The sequence below is a fragment of the Chaetura pelagica genome, unplaced genomic scaffold (assembly GCF_000747805.2).
Source record: "Chaetura pelagica isolate M959 unplaced genomic scaffold, ChaPel_1.0 scaffold363, whole genome shotgun sequence".
In the NCBI taxonomy this organism is placed as follows: domain Eukaryota; kingdom Metazoa; phylum Chordata; class Aves; order Apodiformes; family Apodidae; genus Chaetura; species Chaetura pelagica.
Window position 1 is genome coordinate 103,892 of NW_009952720.1, and position 710 is coordinate 104,601.

Here is a 710-nt window from a genome sequence, read left to right on the forward strand (position 1 = left end):
GGGGGGGGGGGGGGGGGGGTAGATGTGGAAACCCCTCCCCCCTCTGCCCTCCATGCAGCACAAGGTGGGCGAGTTGCTTTGCCCTGGGGCTCCCCAGGTGCTGTCCCCAGGCTCTGCATCCCGGGGCGCTGCACAAGAGCCCGGCTCTGATGGGGACGGGCATCCCCTTTGCTTGAACCACCCGGGGAGACGCGTCCCGCTGTGTGATGCCTCCGCACCAGCCCTCGACAGTGCCGGGAGGGTCGGAAATCCTCGAGCAGGAGGACGGAGCTGAAGAATTGCCTGGAATCACCGGTGTCCGTCCCCTCCCCGCCCTGGTTACTCAGCGGGCTCCGCACGTCGGTGCGAACGAGCCTGGTTTGTTTTTTTCCCTGTTCTCGAGGACGCAGCTACGACTGTGATGCTCAAGGACAAGCCTGAGCCTCCCACTCCCCCTCCCCTCCCCACCCCATCCCCGAACAGCAGCAAAAACAAACCTACCTAAGCTGTTATCAGCGCCGGGAGCATCTTCTGGTTGGCTGGAGCGGTGCCGGGTCCCCCTCCCACCTCCCAACCCCCTTTATAAAGCCCGTCTCCCCTGCACGGCACAGGACGGGGCTGCCACCCTAAGGGCCCGATGGGTTGCTGGGTGCCTGGGTGCCCGGCTCTCAGCGTGTGCCGGGGCTTAGCCACGCTCCCCATCACTTGCCTGGAGAGGTAAGGGTGGGTGG

At 65.6% G+C, this 710-nt stretch overlaps 1 protein-coding gene across 1 annotated transcript in view; it reads left to right on the top strand.

Moving 5' to 3' along the window:
• Window positions 1–609: 609 nt before the first annotated feature.
• Window positions 610–710, top strand: part of RGS16 (regulator of G-protein signaling 16) — a 12,265-nt gene continuing 12,164 nt past the window's right edge. The window contains exon 1 of the mRNA XM_009994624.1: window positions 610–696. Coding sequence (XP_009992926.1) covers window positions 617–696 — 80 coding nt within the window. The 5' untranslated portion in view covers window positions 610–616. The remainder of the gene's footprint in view (window positions 697–710) is intronic.